Source organism: Corvus kubaryi, unplaced genomic scaffold, assembly GCF_017639235.1.
Source record: "Corvus kubaryi isolate FWS band 111438036 unplaced genomic scaffold, C.kubaryi_AGA036_p1.0 split3-73, whole genome shotgun sequence".
Classification (NCBI taxonomy): Eukaryota; Metazoa; Chordata; class Aves; order Passeriformes; family Corvidae; genus Corvus; species Corvus kubaryi.
In genome coordinates this window covers 24644414-24670408 of record NW_024582091.1, presented here as the reverse complement: position 1 = coordinate 24670408, position 25995 = coordinate 24644414, and the positions used below count along the sequence as shown (strand labels likewise).

Sequence of the window (25995 nt, the reverse complement as noted above, 5' to 3'; positions counted from 1 at the left end):
GGGTGCCCCGGCGAGTCAGCCATCTTCTGCCTCGCCGCCGGCCCGCATGGGAGCGGCGGGGCGGGCGGGCGGGAGGCAGCGCGGAGCGAGCCGGCCCCGCGCCTGCTGTGGCGCTGCTGGCGGGCTGCCGCGGAGGGGGCGGCGGAGGGAAGGGGGAGGCCGGCCCCGGACCGCCGGCGGGCGGGGCTTGCCGGCACCGAATCGGCCGCCGCTGCCCGCCATGGGAGCCGGGGAGGGGGGAGGCGCCGCGCCGAGCACCGGGCGGAGCGGAGCGCAGCGCAGCGGAGCGGAGGGGGCGGTGCGCACCCGCCCCCGCCCCCAGCCCGGGGTGGGGAGGGGGCCCGGTGCCCCCCACGAGCACCCGAGGGGTCTGCCCCGCCTGTGCCCCTCTGCGCAGCCGACCCGCCCCGTCCCGACCTGTCCCGTCCCGTCCGGTCCCGTCCCGTGCCCGCCGCCTTCAGCCGAGGCTCTTCTCCTGATCACTCCTGTTTTTCCTTTTATCTGCGGCGGGGAGGTGCGGATGAATGGTTTGGTGGGACGCGCTTCAGCGAGGAGGTGCCGGATTACAGCACACACTGTGGGCGATACATTGATTATTCCTAGGCTCTGCTTTCCCGCTTTCCCTGGCAGTCCCTGATTGCCCGATACAACGCATTATGGCACGGGGGTGTCCATTGTTCCGATAGTCAAAATTGTAATCGTACGGGGTTTCTCATTATGACTACGGTGCACCTTAAAATGATACATTTTTTTTATAAAAACACCCAAACCCACAGTCGAAAGATAAACTGCGTTCCGTGTGGGCTTGAGTAGGCTCCCCATAAAAATCTCTGTTTAGCCTGTCAAAGACAAGTTCGGTTTGCGTGCAACAATGTCTAATTTACATTCTCTGTTTCCGAAGCTGTAAATCACTGGCACTTCATAGCATGAAAAGTTGAGCACAACTTTGTTCGTTTTGCTGCTAAAATGAGCCTTGCCTGCCTGCCTGTCAGAGCGATTAGAGAGACAGGGCACATTTTCCCCCGTGACTTTGAGAATAAGAAGAAATGGGGATTTTGCACAGTCTCAGCTGTTAGAGCATCTACCATCTAAAGGTAAGATAGCAACCAGATTGATCCTGTAAAATCCTAGAGCACATCCGCAGTGGTAAGGTCACGGCCGCTGCGATGCGAAGGTGCTGCCACTCCCCTCGCTGCCTGAAAGAATCAGGCAGATGTTGGAAAAATCCCAGCCCTGATCGTTTGTTTTTCGCAGAGCAGCAGGACCTCGGAGAGACCCTAGAGAAGGCTCTGCTGACAGCAAAGAGTTGCAGGAGTTCAGCTGCAGCAGGGCTTGTGCTGTGGGCTCAGTCCATTCCGCGCACCCCAGGGAACACAAGGTCTGGGCTCAAACCCACCAAGCAGCAAGCACGAGAAGAAACCAAGGTTTATTTTGTTCTTGCTTGAAGTATTTTAAAATACAGTGATTTCTCAAACTTGTGGAAGCTAACTTGTGACTACAGGTAACCTCCAAAGGATGGTGCTTAATAGGGAGGTTTCCCTCCTCCTGTGCCCCACCGCCACCAGCAAACTCACCTCTATGTTTTGCTTACCGTATTCTATTACAAACAAATTGGTACAGTTGATCTCTCATTAAGTACAGAAGATATTCCTAGTGTATTCTTTCACACGATAAGACAAGCAGCACAAGGGGAAGTTGCTTTTAAACACAACCTCACATGGCTCTTTGGAAAAAGCCAGCCAACCTCAGACGACTATTCTGCTTTGAACGGCCACCACCTTGCTGACACATTAAGTCATTTTAATGAAGAAGGCAAAACTAGTTCTTGTATTAGACATATTGCTAGTTTCTCTGTAGAGTGGATGGAGGAGTTTTAAGGAAAACCTTAGAACTTCTGCTAAACAGAGTATTGCCTCAAATGGTTCTTGTTCAGGGAAACATCAGAGGACTACTCCTAAACACTTACTATGTGTATTGTAATAAAGCACTGGCACTATTTCACTGCATAAGTTTAACAGGTTTGAGTTGCAATCTGACAAAAAGATTAATCTCAGACTCCCTGCATAAACAGAGCTTCCTTTAATGTTGGAAGATACTTTGGAGAAGGTATTTGCAAGCCCAGGTGATGTGAATTGACTGGAGCAGGTTCCAGTGAGTAGACCAGAATGAATTGTCTTCAGGATCAAGTTTGTCATTCCAGTTTTCCTGACTAACACCTGAAGGTTTGGCTGCAAATTGAAGCACTTCCCACCCCTCTTACTACCAGTTCTGAATGCTAATTCTCACTTTTGATCACCAAAAGTAGCAGCTTTCAGTTGGGTTTTTTTCACAGTATTTTTCTGAATGCTTTTGAATGGAGATGTGAACTTATTTTCTCCTGACAGTAGGTTCATTTTCTCAGCTACTTCTGGTAAGCTCTTCAAAAAGAACCTCCAGTCCCCCAGTACCTTATCAACCACCAGATGAAAGACACAGTCTTGAAACATACCCTGTTTTTCTCAGTATTGAATGTAGGACTGGGACAGATACAAAAGTTCTACCTCTCTGTGTCCTAATAATAATATCTCCATCTGACAGCAGGTTATTTCTGTGACTGTCACGATTCCTACTTTTCTAGAGCTGTTATTACCTTTATATATTGCATATTATTACACTGCATATTCTTGGGAAGTTGTTCTTCTAGTGATAGCATATGGAGGACCATCAACTGTCAACACAGAAGTTCATGCATTTAGAATGCTCAGACTGTATCTGACACACATCGGAGGTACCGAAATAAGTTTTGGAAACCATCTAATTATTCCACTTGTTACTAAGGGGGAGGGAATGACTAACAAAAAGGAATGCTTTCAGGTTTTAGTGGTAGCTCGTGAATTCATCAGGGGAGACAGACTATCAGAATCTATGGAAGCCCAAGTGTTTGTCAGCCATACAATGGCATTGATCTGAACATCTCCAAAAAGCTATGAGAAAACAAATCTGCTATTTACATTACAGGCATCCTAACATTAAACACATTTACTGAAGTGTGGCAGGACCACATATTTTTTGTATGAAAACCTGTATTTTTTGGTAAAGGATCCTGGTTCAGTAGTTCTCAATATGGATTCTGCAAGCATCTTAAACAGGTGAATAAAGGTGACTGATTGGATCAATAGAACTGCTCAGATTTATTCCACGAGACAGAGATACCAGGGTATGTGGTATCAGTAAGCAGTTTGCAGCCAAAGATGAAACCCTGATCCTGTGGGAATCAGTGGAGATTTTGCTCCTGAGTTTAATGAAACCAAATTCCTTGTGAAATATCCAAGGTGATTTAAAATCAATGTATAAGAGTGTGTGCTCTCTCTAACCACAGTGCAATAGAGAAAGTCCCTCACTCTCATGACGGTTCAAGGGTTTGAAGCTGGTTGGTTTTTTGGTCACTTTCAAAATCAGGAAGAAACTATGGGATTCTGCCGTTTGGTGGTCCCTAAGTCGTGGCAAGAACCTGAGCTTTTCCTTCCATTGCTGGAGCACATGCTTTACACCCAAGGCTCCATAGTTTACCAATCCCCATATTTTTGTTCCATCATGGATTTGTTTCCAGCTCTGAATTTGCATTTGGGTTTTTGCAAGCACAATAATTTGGACTTCTGTAAAACAAGTATCGTTCATAAAATGACATGTGCAAATGAATTGCCTAAAATAAATCACCCCAGGTTTAATTTATATTCTACTATTCATAGTCCTATTTATCAGTGTTCACATGTTTTAAAAGGGGACCTATCCACATACCAGAGCTGCTTTTTAGGTAACACAAAAGAAATACTTTGCTCCAAGTTCTTCATTTTGGCCTTTATTAATGCGTAAGTCGCTTTAATATTATTAATGAGCTATTTCTTCTCGGTTTTTGCCTGCTGGGGAGGACGAGATAAACAAGCAGGCCTGATTTTTCCAGCTGCTAAATATGTAAGCAGCACGACGGCTTCAAAGCGAAAGGTTTCAGAAGGCAACAGCAACAAGCGAACGGTGCTCTGGGGGCACTCTGGAAACAACGTGACGGTTTCAGAGGCAAAATCGGGACAAGAGGGATCATCCCCGGGGCCGCGGTGCTGCCCGGTGGGAGGAGGGGGCGGCGGGCGGGAGAAGGGGCCGTGGCCCCTCCGCCCCCGGCCCGAGGAGCAGCATCCCCGCCCGGCGGCTGCGGCGAGAGCTCCCCCTCCTGTCCCGCTTCTTCCCGGCACGGTGGGAAACTCATCATGGAGCCTCGGACACCGAAACGTATTTAAGCACCAGTCTGCGTGCGATTGTGCACGTATAAACCCACACGTCCACCCACACACACAGGGGGAAAGCTGAAGGTAAAAAGGGAGGCTGTTGTCTCTTTTTTTTCCCAAGTAACAGCCCCAGACTTTGCAGGCCAAAGTAAAGGTGCGGCCCGTAACTGGGTTCTCTTAATATTGCTGATAATTTACCTTATTATTTCCTGCTTGCCAAGGTGTTGTCAGCTCTCCATCAGCTTGCTTGGTAATGCCAGTCACCGTGGAAAACATATGTCTATGCAGTCTTTCACCTGTATCCGAGGGGAAGCCATAATAAACAGCAATTTAAATTCAGGTATTTGGTTTGCTGAAGTGTTTAATTAAACAAAGAAATTCATTATGTGAGTTCACAGAAAAGTCCCATTACGTTGATTTATTTTTTTTTTCGTTTGACTTGAAGTGGAAATGTTCCTCTGACTTTTTGTGTGGCACGCTAAGATGATAGATTATTTATGCCATCAGAAGCAAATATATGCAGTGAATAATTAAAATATTGGCTCCCGATATTTTTTTAATAAGTAGACAGCCATTTTCATACACATGGAAAACATATATATGAGTTTCTCTCTTGCTTCAGTTCCACCCAAACCCCACTTCCACTTCAGTGATGTTTTTTCACCCATACCTTGGAGAAGGGGTACATTCCACTCGTTCCTGAGCTTGGACAAACGCCCACAGCATTACTCACACACAGTAGTGTCTGTAGATGCCTTTCTGCTGTGGATACTAATCTCAATCCAGAGTTGCCTTAGACGATTAGAGGCTGTTCTGCAAAACGTCAAAAAGTAGCCTTTCCAAAGCAGACACAGTATGGCAGTTGAAATGGGAGTAGTGGCGGCTTTCCAAATACAAAGGTCTGGAAATGTTTGGAGATATTTTAATATGGATGAATATTTCATTTTTTTGTGCTGCTTTAGGGTATCAGTGTCAAATCTGTATGGATAAATGGCAAAACAGTGCCTTAACACTTAATGTTTTTGAAACTTCTGGCAAAAAGAGAGAAACTTTATGTAGTTTATTAAATTATTAATAACGATTGCTCTTTTGGCCTGAATCCTCACATAATTTGATAAACAGAAAGAAAAGTTAACTTGCTTCTATGATTCTTTGTTAAATACTTCCAAGTCTCCTGTTAAAATGCCTTTTTGTTTCTTGCTTATTTTCTCATGTTCCTTACAACAAAAGTAAGCAATAAGAAGTCTTTAGCATGAGAGAACACCCACGCTATTAAAAATCCACCAATATTAAACCTTTTTAAAAGGTAGCAAGGCATTAAAAAACCAATTAGTAAAAATATGCCCCAGACACCTGTACTGACTTTGGGGAAAAATCTTCATCATCTGTCTACTGCTACACTCAATCTATCCACTATGGTTACTCAGTGACTCTTCTGTGATGCTTTCATATTGAATACAATGCCAAAAATCAGATAGAGAAAAATAAAGGACCCATAGATGAGCAAAAAACTCAGACACATTATACCAGACTTGAACTTGGCTGTGGCAAACTTTGAGTTTGCAGCTTCATTATGGTTAAGGTCTGTACCTCAGAATTAAATGAATCTTTTCAAAAGAGATTTTGTGAATCTTTTAAAGCTTCATTTGGTCCAGAACAGTGCTCTACTTGCTCTGTCATATAGGTTGGTAAGAACATATACTACACCCTACTTCTTCGAGGGTTTCTTCATTCATTGGGGCTGACACCCAAAATGCTGATCTCCAGAGGCTGCTTTGGAGAAGGTCTGAGATACTGAGGCACCCTCCTACTCTGTGTGTGCTGCACCCCTGTTTCTTACACACATCAAGAGCAGGGAAGTGTCAAAGTCAGAAGCAAAACCAGTGAGGGGTGGAGACTTGTGCACTCCGCAACAGTCCTAAGCTGTAAACCTCCCTCTGAGGTGAACTGAGAATGTTTACAGCCAAGGCATATTCATTTCTTCACCTATTATTTCTTGACAATGACTGTTTCCTCCCCTTCTGATTCTTTTACTTCTCCACATAGAAGAAGGCAGGAAAGAGTCTTCTTGTTTTTACTTTAATACATAGGCAAGTCTCCCAGATGCTACAATGGCAGGAGAAGAAAGGGAGAGATTGTGTGGGATTGGGATACAGCAGAAAGTTCTCCCTTCTTTTTAATTCCATTCTTTTTTAAAATAGATTAATTTTGCTGATTCCTGAAAATACTGGTTCTTCCTAAAAAGTATCCTTCCTCTCTTTGTCTTTCTGTGAAGAATAAAAGAAATTTTTACAATAATGGTAATGGTTTATACATTTTCTCATAATCCTGTATTTCCCCTGTAAGCTTTGTTGCATGATATAGTATGTCAGTTTAAGTAACATCTGTCAAGGGATGGAAAGCAATTGCAGGTTCTTTTCATCCATAAAGTCATTCTGGAGTTTATTCATCCTTAATTTTCTTGTCATGCTTTCAAAAACATTACATCATTTTGTCCAAATTACCCCCTGCATTGAATACACAAGATACAGTGGGTTATTCATTTCTTTCCTGGACCCAAAGAAACATGTCAAGGTATCTACACTGATATATACTAAATGATTTAGAGTTGGTAAAAGTTGGGCTTTGACATGTCATTATTTGACAACTACTCTTCTACTGCAATGCTTGTTTTCCTGGCAGCATCTCCCCAGAATCCTACATGACATGTGATTCAATCTCTTGATCTTCTCAGTTATATTTACATTAATTTTACACATCCTAATACATAACGGCAATGCCTTCACATTGATGTGGTGAAAAGTCTGTCAAAAAATCCAAACGTATCTTGGGAATGCATAACAGAGATATATTCAGGACTAGGATGGGGCACATATTTAGCAAATCAAAGAATAGCTGAGATTGGAAGGGACCTCTGGAGATCATAGTCCAACCTCCCTGCTCAGAGCCGAGCAGGTTGGTTCTGTCTCCAGTCGTGTCTTGAATAAGTATGGAGACTCCATAGCATCTCTGTGCTGCCTCTTCCAGTGTTTGACCATATTCATAGTAAAAAAAAAGCTTTTTCTTATGTTTACATGGAATTTGGTGCACTTCAATTTGTGCCCATGTGCCTCTTGTCCTATCACTGAAAAAAGCCTGGTTCTGTCTTTTCTACTTACCTCCCCCCACTCAGGTATTTATACACATTTATCCTATCTCCCCTGGGCCTTCTCTTCTCACTAAACAATCCCAAATCTCTCAGCCTCCCAAACATCAGATGCTTCAGTCCCTTCATCATCTCCATGGCCTTTCACTGTCTTTGTTCCAGTGTGTCCATGTCTCTCTTATATTGCAGAGCTCAGACCCTGACCCAGAAGTCCAGGTGTGTCTCACCAGAGCTGAGTAGAGAGGAAGGATCACATCCATCAACCTGCCAGCAGTGCTCTTCCTAACACACCAGCCATATTTGCTGCAAGGCTGCACTGCTGGCTCATGTTCAGCTTGTTGAATGCCAGGGTCCCCAGGGCCTTCTCTGCAAAAGCTGCTTTTTAGCTGCTTCCCCACCTGTGCTACTACAAATGTTGTTCTGATCTGCGTGCAGGATTTCACATTTCTTTGCTGAAATTCATGAGATTCTTGTCAGCCTGCTCTCCTGCATCTTATTAAATTTGTTTTGATTTATGATCTTTTTAGCTAATACTATTAGCTGGAAATATTTTGTTTTCATTAACTGTGTGGCTTTTCCTAATTAAGTCATGCATGTAACATTAATGATAATAATCTATGTCTCTTACCATAAGTAGATTTTTCTCAAAGTCAGTCCTGAGAATCCTTCTCTACACAGGCAGGATCTTTTGCCTTAAAACATGATCAATGTTTGTATCCTTCTCCATCCAAGATTCTTGAAGTCAAGTGTGGTTATCGATTTCTTTTCACAGTGCTACTGGTTAAAGCAGAATTGACATGTTCTCATCACTCCCTTTCAGGTCACCAGAGGGTGTAGATGGGAGACAGTCACATACAACTTTCATCCCACCCAGATGGCTCAGCGAAGGCTGGCCACGGGGCTTCAGCTTTGGACAGCTTCTGGGAGCAGAGGGTCAGACATGCCATGCTTATTTTGATTAGCATGTACTGAAATCCTGCTCACACACACGGCAAACTCTGCCATGCTGGCGTTTATTCAAAGTATCACTAGAGGTCCCCAGGTGCACCACCATTCCTGCAAGCTCAGGCAGCAGTGACTTGCAAAGCCAAGGCTCTGTATTATTTCTTCTTCATGGCCCTCAGGACAACATGAGAAGTTGCCTGCTGCACACTGTACACGTGTCACAGCTGGTGTCTCTTGAGCCCTGATGAGAGGAGCTGTAGACTGAAGTTTATTGGCTTTGCCCGAGCTGCCAACACTAAAACCAGGTCCAAGGCCAACTCCAAAACTTAGCCACTTGTGATTAGCTGGGGTCTTCTTGTCTGTTGTTAACTAGTGTTACAGCTAGCAGTTAGTATTACAGCTATTTCACAGACGAGAAATCATCAGGAGAGAGATAAAGTGACTAAACACATGTACTGAACACATGAAGAGACTCATGGCCTCAACTAGAACTCAGCTCTTATGTCTTGTAAGACAGTCCTGTCACCATCAGAACATGTAATCTAACCTTCTTGGAAAAAAATGAAATGTGAGCCTCCCTTTGAACCAGCTTGACTTTGAGCTCCCTCATGAAACACCAACAACCTTTGAAAGAACATGGGGATGGCACCATTGACAGATTTTGCCTCAGCTGGTTGCAAATAAAGTTATTTGAAATAACTGCCAAAGCCGTAATTTATCAGACTTTTTCACAGATTCCACAAAAGCAAGGAAATTCAAAGTTGAAAGGCTTTCTCCAGGCAGCACATGCCAGGCATTTGTGCATGAATTGCAGCAGGGGAAACGATATGTTTCTTTTAGAGCTGTTGTTGCCATCACGGAAAGCGAACAAGCATCTGTGCTTTGGAAATCAGTGGATGGAAGGTGTTCCGTGAAAGGCAGCATGTGGGAAAGCAGCTTAAAATGGTGAGAGTGTACGAAAGTAGCAGGAGTTCTGAATGCCATTGGGGAGAAGAAGTGGAACAAGGCTGACACATAGAAAGGTGGCGAGAAAGCAAAAAGAAATGCAAAAAGGATACACTGAAGGGAAAAAACCCACCCACTTTTGGCTAGAGAATAGGTCTGAACAAGTTCCAAGAGAGGAACAGAGAAAGAGAAAAAATTATAGGGTAGATAGAAAGCGTATCTATTAGATGATTGTGCAGGTGAAAATGTAAGTTAAAGTTTTGGTGTTTTACTGTGGAAACAGATACAAAGCTGAAAATCAGATGTCCCAGCAGGATTCCTGATATAGCAAATCTGTATATTTATAGTATGTGAAACCTGTAGGATGATTCTCCTCTGTAGCACTTGCCACTGATCATGAAAAAAAAGAGAAGATTCACATTTAGAAATATTTAATTAGAGAGTACTACTTACCTTAAATCACCGTAAGTAAGGGTTGCACTGCCAGTCCTAAGGTTCTTAATTTCACTCCAGGGCTGATGATTTCCTGTGTCACTACACTGTGGAGCTGAATCCAGAGTAACAATTTAATACTTGAGTGCCCAGAGTCAGGCAAATGCTTTGCATAAAAGTGTTCTCTTGTGCTTGTGGAGTGCCTGCAGCTCCCCCCAAGAGCTGGTGGGTGCTAAGCACCTCTGAAAACCAGGTCACTGTCACTCAAGAGCTCAGAAAGCAACTGAGGTGCCAAAGTTTAAGACTAAACTTACAAGTAAGCAACATCATTGTGGAAGAGTGTGTCTCTGAAGAACTGCTGTGCTTTTGGTCGTTGAATTTTGGTATGCGATAGGTATGCATTTGTAAATTAGATGCCTTTATAGCTTGTAACACCCTCCAGAAATTAGGATAAAAGAAAGAGGGCATTAGAGAGGAAAGAAGGAAAATGAGGGGAATTAATGAAACAGAAATGGATGGAGATGTTCAAGATTCTTTTAGACTAGTTTGGGCATGCCTCATTGGTTGTGAATGCAGATAGGAGGCTTAAAATAAATTAAATGAAGTGGGTTCTTCCACATAACAAAATAAAATGGGGGAACACAGTGTCCACAGGATTTGTTTGGAGGCAAAAAAGTCTAAACAGCTTCAAAGAAGAGCTTGGAAGAGCCAGACTTGGAAGATCTGAGAAATAGCTCCGTTTTCATTTATTAAAAACATTATAGACTTGACAGAGCATCTGGCTCAAGAAGTCTCCAAAGTGCAGTCACGTGGGAGGTGGGTGGACATAAAACAGGACATATTTCTCCATATTTGCATCATTTCTCATTCTATTGCCTCAATCATTTCATTCTGGCTCTTAGGGGAGACAGGGTGTACTAATTTAAATGTTCACCTGACTCAATGCTCTCCTCTATTTTGCTTTAGTAGCTCATGTTCTCCCTTCTGTAGGTTACTTAACTGTGCTGGCCTAAGTCAATTGTTCTTCCTCTTGTCCTCCTGCAGCAGTAACTATGACTGCTGTGATGTCCAAATATAAACCATTTTAGAGCATGTACTGAAGAGGAAGGCAGGCATTTTAATTACGGGGATTAAAAGGAGAACAGATGCAAGTACTCGACTGAGTGCTAGGTAAATATAAATGCATCGCCCCTTGTACCCTGAGAGTCATCACTCTTTGTCTCCAACAGACTGACATCAGGGTAAATTCAAAAGCAGAGGGAATAGTACTGCAAAATACCTATTTTTAACAGAAGTGTTTACCTAGACTGGGGTAAAGAGTATAGATAGCACAGTATATTATAGACGGATAACTTTTTAATTTCCCCAAAGCCATTTAGTCAGTGCTACTTAAAATCCATTATTTTGTTCAGACACAGAATTACAAGGATGGATTCAAATGGTTTTAACTTGAGTTTTCCAACTCAAATTGAAAAAACAGTTTCTTTATCATCCATGTTCACTTTCATATGTTGAGGCTTGGTTTCCAGACTGGCATTACTCTTCACCTGGTAATGAGGCAGTGAGTGGGCACAGAGGTAGAGAAGTCCCTTAGAAAACTGTTTCCTCCAGAGCTCTGGGCTTTAAAGTTGATCAGTAAACAGCAAGCCGGTGCTGAGTCTCTGGTGTGGAGTGCTCGTGCTGTGCAGCACTGCTCAGGAAGTGGGTAGTGGCTTTCTTGGGAACTGGATCTTTCAGGCATGTTTCAAAGGGGATTCATAAATAGAAAGGTACAGAAACCCAGGTGGAGGTAACAAAGACACCGGTGACTTCTGCAAAGTTTACTTCAGAGGAAATGTGCAGCCAGCCTTAGCTTCCAGTCTAAGTAAGAAAAAGAGAAAGACAGAAAAAGGTGTCCAAACCCAGGTTTGCCAGCAGAAAAAAACGTTTAGAGTTGTATCTATGTTTTGATTATCCATGTGAATAGTAAGCAGCAAACTATAAATAACACTTCATAAATTACATATATTTAGTCCCCGAGAAGTAAGCATTTTAACTGAGAAATGTTTCCATTTATTTATTTAAATCCACATAAAATGTGCAGGTTGTGTATGTTTGCCAGCTTCCTGGCCGTACTATGACTTTAATCCCTGGTTTCTATCACTACCTGATAACTGTTTCATTATTTAGGTGGAGTTTTTCAAACTATTTTTCACCTAACATAAACATTCCTTTTTTTTTTCCTGCAGGACCCTCCCAAATCACATCATCTTCTCTCATTTTAAGAGATACTGAGATGGAACTCACTGGGAAAAAAAATCGATAGAAAATCTAGAAATTCATGGGGTAGGGAATTTAGTAGAGGGTACATGGGTAAGCTTTTGTTCAGCATGGCTGTCATTTCCTCTTTGCTGCATTTCACTCCTGTCCAAACCATGAATTCCTTAGGCAGGGGACCATCTCCTTTGTTCTGGTTTTGAAACATATCTGGTTGGAGTTTTCTACTGCTGTCAATGTTCAATTAAATACAAATAATAAATAGTTAATGGTTTGCTGAGCTGCAGAGGTGGGGCTAATCAGCTGAGATTTCATGGGGTGGTTAATGATGGATTAGGAATGGGGGAACTGATAAAGCTGAATATTTAAAGACTAATATTGTACAGGATGATGGATGTTTTGTCTGCTTTGATTGCGTATGACCAGAAACTAACAATGTGCTTATCTTCCTCCTCCTTCTTCTGTAGATTACTCGGCTCCAAAACATTGCTGATCTGAGCCCCTGTCCAAATTCCCCAGAGTGGAGCACTGCCCATCAGAGGAGATGGCCTGAGAGGCTCTTACAATTGAAACTGGGTAGGGAGGTGAACAAACAGTGGCTCTAAGAAGGGGGTGCGTTATCAGCTGCACACTCGTCTGCTCCTGTTCATACTCAGCTTGCTGAAATGAAGGGATTTCAATTGATTCTGCTTTCTTTTGCAGTGCTGACTGATGAGCCAGCGAGGAGGGAGTTGTGTTCTAAGGGCATGTGGCACAGGAGGGGTTTGTCCCACTGCCTGTGCGGCGCTGCTGAGACCCAGCGGGAGCTTTGGATTCTCATCTGTGCCATGCACCGATGAACTATTGTATCCCTGATGAGCTACTGTGTCCCTGAGTCTGGTGTGCAGAGTGAAAAGAGTAACATACACCTTCTCTGTCAAAGGACCCCCATGTATCACAGATATATTTATTTGTATATTGGTATCTCAATAGGTATAATTAGGCTTAAAAAATAATACCTTTAAGTGTCAAATTCTGTCCAAGGGACGTGTCTCCTACTGAAACCAACTGATGCTAAATGATGGTGTTCTTTCAGTGTCTAACTATAGGATCAATACAGCCTTCGCCCTTGTCAGTAGTTCTGTCAGCTGCTAGGAAGACAGGCAGCCTCGTAGACAAGACACAGACAACGAGGTCAAGAGAAGTGGATTCTATTCTCAGTTTGCCTTAGGGCTTTTGCAAAGCCTTGGACAAATCACACAACCTCTCCATTAAACCTCCTGACTTCCAAAATGGAAATGATCATAACTGTCTGCTTTCCCAGGATGCCATGGAGTAAATCAATTCTTGGGAGGAGGGAAAGGGGGGAATAGGGGTGTGTGGGAACAACAACTGCATTGGTGCTTTGGAAGGAACAGACATATTTCTGTTTACTTTTATTTTTGTAAACAGTCTTAAGAGTGCAACTGGGATTTAACATATTAAAAAATTAAGCAACACTTAGAAGATTTGGTTATGCAGACAGGTTATAGTTACTACAATATATTAACATTGCTAGTCTCATTCTCCTACAGATATAATTTATTTTGGATAAGGCCAGGGCAACTATGAAAATTTGAAAGTTCAAATGTTCCCAATCAAATGAGAGTGCTTCGCAATTGTTTTACTTTAGATGGCAATCAGGAAAATATTTCCACGTTTCATGTACTAGAAAAGATATCCAGAGTTGGCATTAGTAGTGGCTTTGATGTATTCTCTGGTACATTGGTCCAGAGCATGCTGATATAAACAGAAGTGTCTCTTGACCTGTCATCTTTGTTCTTCAACTTTGATATTGGCCCCCTCCAGTGGCTTCTTTCTCCTCCTGGGGAGGCTTAAAAAGTCAATTGATACAGAAAAAAAAAAAAGTTCCAGTTTTCTTCTCTGCTTAAGACTCTAAAGAAATAGACATGTCTATTGTACAGTCACTGAAGCTCTTGAAATAGTGTGGGTTTTTCTCTACAGTCCTGCGGGGAAATGAGCAAAGAAAAAACCATAAAAGCATGTGGCTTTGTCCACAACTTATAATATGGTAAGTACATCATACTTTTGCTTCTGATGCGTTTTTTTGAGAGGAAAACTAAGAAACTTTGTTTCAGAAACAGGCAGTGCAAACAGCAATGCCTATGGGTAAGTGGGTCCATCATTGCCTATTATAGAACCCTGTCATTTGATGCCTGTAACTGTCAAATATTAGCTAATTTATAATGATTTTTTTCCTGTGATTGGTGTGTCAGCCTGAAGCTGATTTTTTATAGTTCACTCAGTTTGAAAAATGAGGTTAGCAAAAAAATATGTTCTCCTTGTGTTAAAAAATATCACTGGGTTGCACGACTGAGAAATTCTCCATGCTCTAAACCTGAAATTTGGTAAAGAATTTGCCAAGGATTTGGTGGGTCCTACCCACAAACATGTATGATAAGAAGAGCCCATGAATAGGATGCAGGCTATGCAGACAAGAGGGTGATTGGAGGGTGAAATGAGAAGGCTGTGACAAGATCGAAAGAACAATAGCTTGTAGGGATGGTGTGTGGGACTGAAGCAAAGAAGTGAGGAGATTGGGAGAAAGAAACTATCAACTTGGACCAGGAGTCAAAAGTGAACTACTGAAGTAATACTCTTAGGTTGGTAAGAGAAGGGAAAGGGATGAAGGCATTGGGCTGAGAGACAGAAAGTCCTTAGGTATTACAGTACAATCTTCTCAAAGAGTCTCTGTGGTCAAGAAATAGTAATAAAAAAAGCTGGAAAATGACTGAAAAAATGTTTGCTTTATTTCTCTAGCAATTGCTGCTTTTAAAGAACATCAACCTACGGCTGGTGAATCCTGAGGAAGCCCTAGTGACAGTGTGCACTATTGTGGATATCAAGGGTCTTGCCCTAGTTCTAAATCATTTGGACTTAGAAGAATTTTACATAAAGAGTGAAGAGGCATTCAGATTTTTAGAATGTAAAACAAAGAACAGCAATTTTAAAAAGTTAAAGCCTCACACATTAGGAGAGGGTAGGTTTACTGTCCACAGAACCCTAATTCTCCTCAGTTTAAACTTGTTCTTTTAAGCATACTTTAATTGTATAATCATGTTAAGTTTTTCACAGAACAGTAACCACATAAAGTGCAAGAATGGATATGGCTCAGGAAATGAATCAAGGAACTTGTCACCATTACAGGATGAGGTGCCTTGGTAGCTCCTCTTAAGTGCATCCCTCCGGCAATTTTCATTAACTTAGGCTTTCTACACAGAAACATGCCACTGCATTCTGTCATTTCTAAACTGTGTTTATGAGCTGAAACTCCCTATTTAGCAACAGTTTGTTCTGTGACACCAGCTAACTAAACTGCCTCAGTGGCAGCTCCTTCAAAGCAAAGCTTTATTCTCTCAGAGACAGGCAGCAGAGAAAGCAAAGATTTGACACCAGAAACTTAACTCTTTCCAGTTCTCACAGGTTTTCTCTATTCTAGTTTTTCCCCTCTTCATTGGGAGAGGCCACTTATTAGGTGCCACAGGCATGTCCAGTTGTTGTTGACTCCACAGTCAAAGCCCTTCCTTAGGACAGTACCTTTTACAGTTTTGGAGCTGTCTCAGGTGTCAGAGCAATAAACATCTTGTCATTGCTACTGAAAAACATAGAAGTGTGTTCCTTTTTAGCAGCTTCTTCCTTGCAACTCCAAGAGTTATATTGCGCTTTCCTGGACACCTTTCTCTGTGATGGAATTGTTTTCTGTTTGCATCTTCCTTTACAGTATTCTTCAGTGTAACTCTCTTTAAATCATGTGGAATAATGCAAACAAAATAGTGACCTGTATCTTGTATTTCCAAAAATAAGAAATGTGATACCCTCATTTTCAACATGAATGTAGTCAATAGGACAGTTTTCTTATCAGAACTTTGCCTGATTCGTTGTAACAAAGCTTTGAAGTTATAAAAGGAATGGATGTCAACAATTGTAAAGACAGAACAGATTATACTCTTGCTGAAGTACCTGTGGGCGTGAGGAAGTAATTTAAATCCAATTTCTGAAAATGGCCAGTGGATTTTCCTCCTCTGGGGCACAGAAAATCCATTCTCTGAATTCACAAAAGCTTTGGGGGTAGGTACCTGCAAAGAGGCATCAGTGATGGCTGTGCTTGGAATTAAGGAAAGACTACATGACATACAGCAGACCACACTGTAGAACTGCGGGACCCAGAAGGCTTCAGTTGGGCACTTCAAAGAGAGAGTTGGGCACTCTCTCTTCCGATGTTCACTGTTAGCTTGTAAGTACCGCCTCAGCTCACAAGCATGCTGCTCATAACCCCCCTCAGCTAGTTCACAGCAGAGAACCATAGAACAAAGCTACAATGCAAGGCAGAGCATGCAGTAAGTAAGGGCTGTTGATGCCATGCCTCAGACAGCTCCGGGAAGAGGCAAAAAAGAATATCCATACACTGCAATTATAGAAATATAGAATCATCAAAGTTGGAAAAGACCATCAAGGTCAGAACATCAGCTGTCAGTCCAAGCATCAGACCAGCACTGCCACCCCTAAACCACATCACCCAGCGCCAGATCCAGGTGCCTCCTAAGCACGCCCACGGTTGGTGACTCCACCACCTCCCTGGGCAACCTATTCCAATGCCTGACCACTCTAACAGCGAAAAAATTTCACAGAAATCATGACTGTGTAGCTAAAGACTACAGGCCGAACACTTCAGGTGGGACCCTGACCTCTCTTCCCCGCTGGTCCCTGCACGCAACCCGCGGGGCAGGCAGAGCACATCCCGCTCTGTGGGGCACCCCCAGCCAGCCAGCAGCCCGGGCAGGACCCTCCCCCACGGCTCTGGGAGGCGGCACACACACAGCGCGGAGGAAAAGCAGCGCCCGGTTACCGCGGCGCGCTCTGAGGGCGAAGGGCAGCGGGAGCCGCCCCCGGCCTCGCCCCGCCCGTCTCCAACCCCCGCCCCGCCGCCTCGCTTTACGGCCCGGCGTGTTTTGCGACGCCCAAGATGGCCGCCCCCAGGGCGCACTGAGCCCGCTCCGGCCGCCGCCGCCGCCGCCGCCGGGGTGACGCGGGGCACGGGTAGGGCCGGCCGGGGCACGGTCGGGGCGCTCCTCCGGTAGCGGGATTCGCCCGTGACCGCTCGGCGCGTGGAGCCCCGCCGGGGCTCGTAGTGGGAGAGCGGAGCGTCCCCGGGGAAACAGCATGTGGGGCGCCCTGCTGCGGCGCGGGGTCCGCGGCACCGGCGCTCTCTGGTGCCTGTCCTCGGGCGGCCCGCCCTGGAGCCAGGTGGTGTCGGAGGCCGAGAAGATCGTGGGCTATCCGACGTCCTTCATGAGCCTGCGGTGCCTGCTGAGCGACGAGCTCAGCAACATCGCCATGCAGGTCCGCAAGCTGGTGGGCACCAAGCACCCGCTGCTTGACACCGCCCGGTAAGCGCCGGTGGGAGCTGGCGGGGCACGGCGGAGCTGGGGCCGCCGGCAGCCCTCGGGAACCTTGGCAGAGCTCCTGGGAAGTTTTGGGCTTTGTCCGTGCTCGGCGTCGCCGCGCGGCCGCGTCGGGAGTGGGGTGTCCCCAGGGAAAGGCTGCCCCGGGGGCGGGAGGTTTCGCCTCCGCTCCGGGATCCTCGTTTCCTTGCCGCAACAGGTTTTCCCTGCGCTTCTTCGCTGTCATTCGGAAGTTGCTTCGTTGTGACGCCACGTGCGGCGCTTCCCGGTGCGGGAATAAAAAATCCCTTGAAAAGTTCGGCTGCCTTGCTAACAGTTATGTGTTCTTTTAATATTAAGAACTATATTGCAAAGAAAACAAGGAAAAAAGCAGGGAAACTACTCAGCTTAAAAGCTCTAAATGACACTGCTCTGAACCATGTATTTTGTTACCAAGTGTTTTGGAGTATCCAGCTGGGAGCTGCGAGTTTTTGTGTATTGTTGAGAATTTTAGGGTTGCTAAGCTGTTTATCCACTCTCATTTTTAAGGCAAACTAATGGAACTCTTGTATTCCTGCCAATAAGCAGAAATTGGGGTTGTTGAACATGGTTTTCTTTGACTAAAACAAGAACTGATTGGCAGTGGGTTTTTTTATACAATAAAACTCCAGACGCTTACCAAAATGAAGGGGGAAAAAAAGTGCAATTTTCCAAGGACTTTTGGTTGTGGATTTGAGTGTTTTGGTTGTGTTTTTTGTTTGGTTTTGGGGGTTTTTGGTGGGTTTTGTTTGATAGAACTGTGTTTGCTATAACTGCAGCTATAGTAACATTAATAGAATCCAAGTTTAGTATACACAGTATTTTTTAACAGGCGTTAAGACAAAAATGAGCATTTGTTTAAAGCAGATGTTCTGCTTTACTTTTAAGGAACGGAAATTGTAGTTCTCTAGTGGTCCTTGGCAAATCCACGTTTGTGTTGTAATGATATAAAAACAAGATTTGTTTTTCAAGCTCTCTGTCTCTAAATCTGGTTGTCTTGAGTGAACAAAATGAGTACAGGGGACAAACAACTTTTTTAAAGAAACATGATTTTCAGGAAGGCGGGATTTAGACATTGGCCTTGAGTAGACTTTTCTGGAAGAAACAAATGAAATTGTTAATCACAATGGAAAGTACCTGACTTTAGAAAATGGTGGTGGAGGGGATTTTGTTGAACTTCTTATAAGTGAAGGTTGTGATATTATGATAAAGAGGAGGGATGAGAAGAAAATGCCCTTCTGTCTTTGTCATGTCAGTTGATGGAATGAAGAGAATAGGAGGAGTGAAGCACAATGTATTTGGGCTTTTAAATTTGCACTGCAGGCATGGAAGTGTCACAGAGACCTGCAGTGCTAAAGTGGAACTTTAGAGTGCCTGTTCCATGTGTGGTAGTTGCTGGTTTGTTTGTGAATGAAATTTCAATGCAGTATTTTGGGGCGTGGTTGGAAATTTTGTGGTGGAGCTGTGATGTAAGGATTTGTTGGGGTTTTTTATTATTTTGACTGGGCTGCTTCAGGCTTAATTCTGTAAGCCTGTGGCTTGTGGAACACCACTAGGAATATAGTCATGCCCAGGCTCAGCAGGAATTCAATACATTGATTTTTAAAATTCGTGTATGTTTCAGAGTACACTACTAACCTGATGTGTTGTGCTGGAAATAAAAAGTATTTACTCACGTTAAACTGAAACCCTGTGCCCTTGCTTTGGATCTTCTTATTTGGTTTCACTGGTTTTTCCAAGGGCTTTGTTGCAGATGGATTTCCAACGGCCTTGACCTTTGTATTACAAAAAGAGTTAATATCCTGCTGACAAGTTTTAGTACGCCCATAGTAATGCACAAATTGTACCTCACTCACCTTGTTTTATGGTGTAATTTTGCAATAAGGTGAAATTTGACCTTGTTCTTTCTCAATAATCTTGATAATTTATTTCTGAAATTTAAGTGTTGTATGTTTCAATATAAATGTGAGTGATTTTAGTTTTGGGTCTGAGATCTATGCCCTGATTTATCATAGCAATTTAGGAAACAGGTCGTGATTTTTCAATACTAGGAATTTTAAAAATATTTTAAAATCTGTCTCATTACTCATTCTTAAAAAGTAACAAAGGTTTCTTGTTGTGTGTTCAGACAAATGTTGTAAAGCATAGGTATCTAAAATATTTTATTTGATGATTTTTTTTTTAAATACTTAAGTGATTGATCTGCAGCTCTAATCTTTGAGACTCTGAGTGAGTAAATGCTATATATATATGAGAAATACTCCAACATTTAAGGAGATTTTTGTATTTGGAAACAACTGAAAAATATGTGCTGTAAAATTGATTAGTTGCATGTGCTGCTTCTCAAGTTTTTGAGATTATAAGTGGTGACAATCAAATTGATTGCTAGCTGTCAGTTCTAAACAATTTTCTTTAAGCTTCTTTGACTGGTGGCATTTTGTCATCAGTGGTTTTGTGTCTACCCTTCCTTCTTGCCTAAAGGCTTTGCTAGCTTTTGGAGTCTTCCTGAGACCATTAGGGGTTTCTTAAAGCAGAGGGCTCTCTACCAGTGCTCATCTGCATGGCATAGGTTCTGAGCTGAGACAGCGTAGGACATAATTGCCACCACACTGAAAGCCTTCAGTGTAACTGTAGTGTTGATGAGTGTTTTTAACATTTTGCCAAGCTTTGGCTCACTAGGCTGTTGCAATGCAATGCCTGTGCTGAGAGCCTTGGAGAAGGCAGCTGAAAGGTATCTGTGCGAGACAGGACATGTGGAGAAACAGCTGTTGGGCCAGTATATGTTTCTCTGATGATCCCATCCATTTCTTCCTCTTGTTTGGATGCAGCACTGGCAGCTCCTGGGTGTAAGTGCCTGCTGTGAATCAGGACTGCAGCAGGTGTTCTTCTGGGATGATGTGTGACCCTGATACCTCCTACCAAGCTTGTGCCTGGCCAGCAGCTTTAAATCTGAGAGCTATTGCTGACCCTCCTCTTGGGAGGGCAGAGACGGGTAACTGAGCCCTGCAGTGATGGATTTGGGAGTTCTGTAATCCATGCGGTAAAGTCGAGTTTATATTTTGTTAATTTTTGTTTTATTTCTAAGGTTTTGGTTTTTTAAAAGTCAGCCATGTGAAGTGAACAGCCCCTGTACTAGCTTTGTCAGACTTATTAGAAGGAGGGCAAAATGTGAGGAAAAGGTTACGTTTCGTTTTAGAAAGGCTAATGTCTAGCGGTTAATGGATCATTGGAAACTGGGGTATCTGGATTAGATTCACAGCTGTGCTTTTGGCTCTCTGACTAGAGCAAGTCACTTAATTTTTCATACATGCATTTACTTATCTATGAAGTGAATAATGTAGCATCTGTTTTCTGGAGATGTTACACTTCATTCATTGCAGCCTGTATTGATCACTGTGATCTTTCAGTGGAAAATGGTGTATAAGCAATATTAACAAAGAATGCTTTAAAGAAATGCTATCATTAAAATTAAAATTTGCCTCTAATGGATACTCCGGAAACAAAATTGCAATCTGACTACTTCTGGATCTTTCTGTTTGTAGCCCTGTGAGTCACTGTATGGTTTTTCAGAGCTTTAAGATTTGCTATAATGAAGTGTCTTCAGCAGCTACTCAAAACTAGTATTTCTTGGTTTTTCTCTCTTCAGGCTTTGCTGGACTAAAGCAAAACTTTTTTCAGTGCATGATTTTCACTTGAGAGGCAAACAAATCTATCTTTTCTCTTTCCCTTCTCCTTTCTAGGCTAGCAGACATCCCTCTTTGTATAGGAAAGAGTCTGTAATTGGCACAGTGATCTATTTTTCTCAAATACATAGTGTGAATAACATTTTCTTGATTACTTAATCTCCCTTGAGAAGGGTATAGCTTGCTGCAGATTGTAAACAGTAAACGTTATGGCCAATGCATCACTTTTATAATATCACTAAATGAAATGGAACACTTCATACATGTAAAATTATTATGAGGTACCATTTAGCTCCAGCCATTCTCTCATTAGCCTGCGGGAGGAATGATTATATTTTAGTTCTGTCAGAATTGTTTGTTGGTGATAAATGCTTAAGTAGGCATGGTTACAGTTTTCCTGGATTATTACAGAAATAAAAAGACTGGCTAGACCAGGTTTTGTTCTGTTGCAGCCCACTTGGTGTAGATCTCTAGACATTTTAAAGCCCAAAAATGTGATCCAGAGCACCTTCAAGATAATATGCTTTTTGTTGAAAATGTCTGATAACACTGGCTTCCTGATATTTAGTTCTGTTTCTTTATCAGCTTGAGATAGCTTACTTTGGTAACACATCTTGTAACTCCAGGTGTAGCATGCATCTACCTTCCTATGCAGGTGTCTGATTTCAGCGTAGACCTAGGCATTTGTTCCAGCCTGTTGTTGATGGAATTGTTATTGCTAATTTATATTTTGTCTTAACAGAATGGTGACCTTAAAATTGTCCTTTTTTTGTAATTGAAGGTGGTGTGAGTGACTACGAATAGCTTTTTAGCAACTTGTTTCAAATGTAATTAATTTTTATTTTCTGAGCCAGAAAAATGATAGTGTCTATTTACTTGACAGTGGCTAATGAGGTACCTTTCTCTGAAAACAGCAGGCAGCTGGATACTCAAAAGTGATAAGCAGAAGGTCTGGCCATCTTTGAGCTTCTACTACAGTCTTTTAAGTTTTACCAAGCTGCTTAATCTGTAATGGGCATGGGGTCATAAAGTCCTTCTCCTGCAATTGCCAGATTAGAAGTTAAAACACATTTGCTTTCACTAAATTTCATTCTATTTTCAGCTTGCTATAATGCTTTGTAAAAAAATATTTTTGCAGTAGAGAGATGTGATTTTTATGATTGTGGTCAGAATGCCTGTGAAGTTAGCTATGATATGGCAGCAGTGGCATTTCCTGTGTTCACTGCAGAAATCTGTTTGACTTCCTGGAAGCACTGGCTGCCACAGCTGGCATCCAGAGCACTTCTGCAGAAAGTGTAAGCAGTGATGTTAGAAATGCAGAAATATTTTACCTGCTTGATATGTTTGATACTATTTGCAAAATATACTGGTGGTTATAGGAAGTCTGGCTTTGTCCAGGAAGACTATTTCCCAAAGCATTGTGTATAGCTGATGGAAACAGAGGTGTTTTCAGGAGAGCTCCTGTTGATTGAATGACCAGAGTTAAATTCTTGGTTTGCCTCACCCCATCAAGAAATGTTTGTCTTTCAGGAATGCTGGCCCCTCCTAGCTAAGTTAGGTTTTGTGAATATCTCCCAGTCAGTTGTGATAGACTTGAAAAACCTTAATCATGTTACATAATTTAGAAATGTTGGTACTCCCTAGGGTTTTCTGTTACCATACTCACCATCAAGTAAATCTTTCTTAGACACCAAAACCAGTTCATTATGTATTTTGGCTGAAAGAACTCACAAAGAGCTATTGTGGTAAAGTTAACTTTGGAAGGTAAAAAGACTAGAAAGAAATTAAGCCATTGCATGTTTAATGGACTTTTTATGGACTGAAATTTCCTTCTGATTACTTCCATATTATTCCTTGTTTCTGTGGCTTTCAGTATGGTTCTCAGTCAGCCACCACTTAATACTGTCTTGTACAGTTAGGAGGAAGAGAGAATCCATTTTTGTAGGTCACAGTCTTCCTTTCTGCCATGATCAGGTAGAATGGGATGAATAGATATGTGCTGTTGGTTCTCTCTTCCAAATGTTGTGTTTCATTTTTCATTCTGAATAACTTTGATTAGTGTATGTTTTTTATTAGTTTTCTCCACCAACAATAAATATTACGCTCATATACTTAAATTCTCATATCCATCAGTTATTGCTGCTCTTTTGAAGAGCTGTCAGTAGATGAGTTGCATCAATACTTGTATTCGGGCTTCAGGTTCACAGTTCATGTTTAAGGGATCTTAACTTTCTTTTTTTAGTTCTTTTAGACATTACACTTTGTTTGGTTTGGCAGTGATAATCTCATTCTGGAAGGTAAAACATATTAGCCAGTTTTCTGTCTGTCTGTCTGTCTATCTGTCTATCTATCCACACACACACCCCCCCATTGTATTAGTAAATCCTAGCTCAGGAAGTCAAGGTAGCCATTGTCAGGATGGGTTTTCAGCTGTAGTGGTGCTGAGTTCTTATCATTCATTCATGGTATTTGTGTGGCAAAATGTATGTGAAGGATGTTTAATTGTACATTACAACACTTAATTTTGCTGAATATTTTGCCACCATAAGCAAAGTAGGATTGAGTAGAAAATCTGCAGTATGAATGTGCAAAAGCTAGACTGCAAATTAAATTCTCTTGCACTTGAATAGTTGGTTTTTTGCAGTGATTCTCATTTAAATATCTATGTTGAATCCAGGTTTCTGTGCTTATGAAGAATGTATTATTTCAGCATGTAGGATGGTCTTTGTAAACAGAGTGTACTTGGTAGGTGGTGATTCTGTTTGGGATTTTCTAATGGAATTATTTACAGTGAAAACTAATATGCTGTCATGGTATTGATAATTTCTGGTATTTGTATAGGGAGTCTGAAGGTTTCAGCAGAATTTCAAGTACAACTTGAAATTGTCTGATTAAATGGAAGACTGTGGGAGTTCTTAAGCTTGGGTTCTCAAGCATGGGACAAAGAAACTGAACGTATAATGCCCAGATCCAAGTGCCAATTAGCCTTGAAAGGATGTAGTGTGCCACACCTAGAGAAAACTTTGCTTTACTTTGGGCATGCAGTAGCCTAAAATGAAGGTAATTTTTAAAGTTCACATCTGTTCTTTCCTGCCTTCAAGTACAATTGATTTATAATGCATGTGAATATTGAATACCAAGTTTAATGTACTAGTGAATGACTGTTAGGTCAATGTTTTCTCAACACAGGAAAAGAGTACTGAATAAGTGGAAATAGTTTCAAAATAATTCCTTCTGTAACACTGAAGAGAGTTTCCAAATATGCCTTTCTATAAAATGAAAATGAGAACCAATGTCAAAGAGTAATCAAAATTAATATTTGGGTTACTGGAAGTGGTTTTCACTCAGTGAATCTTCTATTTGGCAATGTTAAGTTAACCCCTTTACCTTACAGAAATAAGGGAAAAAGTACTTTACCCAGGTCTTTTTCTCTTTTTGAGGTGTGTATTTTGTAGCTTACAAATAGTGTTCTTCCCTGCTGTGCTGCCTGTTCTGTTGATGCTGTCTCTGAGTTGATTCTCTCCTTGCTTTGGAGGTCCTGGCAGTGGCAGAAGGTATCATTAACCTTGAGCATTTTCAGAGCTCCTCCAGAAACCATGGGTAACACTGTATCCTCTGCAGCACTTTGTAAATCTATCAAGGAAAATACAAGTTCAGGGAGGACAAATGTAAGCTCGGGAGTTAGATGTTTCCATACTTACACTATTGCTTTGTCCTAGGGGTGGCAGACCACTGTCTTAAATTATTAATATCTTTCCTTTACCCCACATCTGAGTGTCTTCGTTTCCCTCAGGGTAGGCAGACTGTCTGCAGTGCTTGCCCTAAAGGAACTCCTGCTAGAGACAAACCTGACAGACTATAAAGGAACACTATGAATTTAAAAATCAGATCTAATACAAAAAATAAGTTTAAAATCTGTAGCAGCTACTTTGCTGTCCTTGAATTGTCCCTGCCAATTGTCTGACATTGACAATCACTTTAGCTTGAATTTTTTTTTTTTTTCTTCTCTGTTGCTGTATGAAAGAATTTCATTTAAGGAAAGAAAAACTGATCATATAGGAAAACTGTTGAGACTCATTATATATGTGAGCTTTTATCAAACACATGCTGTGAACTACGTAGATTTTACTTATAATGATAGATAAAGCTTAGAAATTTGCCTCAATACTTTATTTAACTGAGAAACTCTAGGACCTTTTCAGCCTGCTGGTGGTTCTTCAGGTAAGCCACAGTCATCTTCAATCCTCAGCTATTCCTAAAGAAACATCAGGAGCTCCAGCTTTTGCATTCATCTTTCTCATTTCTTTTCCATGTAAATTACAAGTGGTGGTTGTTCCCATTTCCTTTCTCATTCCCCCAGTTCATTTCTTCAAAATAGCACTGGTTGGTTCTATTCTATGGCAGCTCTTCCATTTTGGGGAAAAACTAAGGAAGTCCTAAAGATAATCCTCTGTTTCTTAATAAAATGAAAGTTTCTACTTTGTTACATCTAATTTGTTTTGTTCCCCACCTTTTTCCCAGCTAGGGAAGGAACTCATACAGCTTGGCACCACTGATTCAGGTTTATTTTTCTAGTTAGAAATATGAACAAGCAAACACTTTAGCCTTCATTCCCCAGTTTGTTTCAAAAAGTACTGCCTTTAGAAGGAGCTGTCTTCAAGATCAAGTGGAAATTATTTTTGATTATTTGTTGGTTAAATGATCCTATAAGCGTGAGTTGATTGACTTGATAGCTGCCACTAAATATGCACAATAAATTAATTTTATAGAATCTGAACTCTTAAAAAAAAAAAATCATTCTCCCTAACAGCTTCCATTATTTCTTTTCTAGATCTTCCCACTCATGGTGCAAAGTTCATGATATGACAGCT

General features: G+C 42.0%; 1 protein-coding gene across 4 annotated transcripts in view; it reads left to right on the top strand.

Moving 5' to 3' along the window:
- Nucleotides 1-17033: 17033 nt before the first annotated feature.
- PDSS2 (decaprenyl diphosphate synthase subunit 2) overlaps nt 17034-25995 on the top strand; it is a 117980-nt gene continuing 109018 nt past the window's right edge. For 2 of the 4 annotated variants that reach the window (XM_042016504.1, XM_042016502.1), the window contains exon 1: nt 17036-17408. In XM_042016504.1, the coding sequence (XP_041872438.1) occupies nt 17182-17408 (227 nt within the window). In that variant the 5' untranslated portion in view covers nt 17036-17181. Of the gene's footprint in view, nt 17409-25995 lie in introns of all 4 variants that reach the window. The other 2 variants (XM_042016503.1, XM_042016500.1) reach the window with 2 other exon arrangements.